The sequence below is a fragment of the Peromyscus leucopus genome, chromosome 20 (genome assembly GCF_004664715.2).
Source record: "Peromyscus leucopus breed LL Stock chromosome 20, UCI_PerLeu_2.1, whole genome shotgun sequence".
In the NCBI taxonomy this organism is placed as follows: Eukaryota; Metazoa; Chordata; class Mammalia; order Rodentia; family Cricetidae; genus Peromyscus; species Peromyscus leucopus.
The window spans coordinates 611649-612728 of NC_051080.1; the positions used below are offsets into that span (position 1 = coordinate 611649).

At 46.2% G+C, this 1080-nt stretch overlaps 1 protein-coding gene across 1 annotated transcript; it reads left to right on the forward strand.

The window, feature by feature from the left end:
• On the forward strand, positions 1-341 carry LOC114696540 (60S ribosomal protein L37a-like). Its single transcript, XM_028874336.1, is given in 2 exon segments — positions 1-208; positions 211-341. Coding segments are annotated over 2 exon segments (339 nt in total).
• The last annotated feature ends 739 nt before the right edge of the window (positions 342-1080 follow it).

Genomic DNA, 1080 nt, shown 5'->3' on the forward strand with positions numbered 1-1080 from the left:
ATGAGAGAACCTGAGAAATTGCTGGTTCCAGTGACATGGCTAAAATGCACCAAGAAAGTAGTGATCATTGGGAAATATGGGACCTGCTCTGGTCCTTCCCTCCAGAAAATAGTGAAGAAAATTGAAATCAGCCAGCAAGCCATACACTTGCACACTTGCTTCTTCTGTGGAAAGACCAACATCAAGAGACAAGCTGTTGGCATCTGGCACTCTCTGTTCCTGGATGAAAACAGTGGCTTAGACCTACAGCTTCTGTCACAGTCAAGTCTGCCATCACAAGACTGGAGGAACTGAAAGACCATAGATGTGCTGCCATTTCAGACTTGACTAGTCTGCAATAAATGGGTTAATTTATGTGACAGAGAGAAGAGAGAATGTGCCTCTATAAGGTTCAGCTGTAAGGCATTTTCTTAATTAGTGATTGATGGGTGAGGATCCAGTTCATTGTAGGTGGTACCATCCCTGGGCTGGTGGTCCTGGGTTCTATAAGAATATAGGCTAAGCAAGCCATGCTGAGCAAGCCTAAAAGCAGCTCCCCTCCATGGCCTCTGCATCAGCTCCTACCTCCAGGTCCCTGCCCTGCTTGAGTTCCTGTCTTGACTTGCTTTGATGATGAATATCAATGTGGAAGTGTAAGCCAAATAAACCCTTTCCTCCCCAACTTGCTTTTTGGTTATGGTGTTTTATTGCAGCAATAGTAACCCTAACTAAGACAATATGTCTGTGCACCCATTGAGTCTGAGGCCAGCCTGAAGCACATGGAACCTTGTCTAAAAGGGACAAAAATACAAAGCTGGGTATGGTGCCCATATCTGTAATCCCAGCCCTTGGGATGCAGAAGCAGGCAGATCTCTGGGAGTTCTGCAAAGCAAGTTCCAAGACAGCCAGAGCTGCAACACAGAGAAACCCTGTCAAAAACAAAACAAAAAAGAGTGTGTGCCACTCTTGCAGAGGACTGTAATTTGGTTTCCACTACCTACAGTTGGGGCTCACAATCACCTGTGATTCTAGCTCAGAGATCCAGAGAGAGAGAGAGAGAAAGAAAGGGAGGGAGGGAGGGAGGGAGGAAGGAAGGAAGGA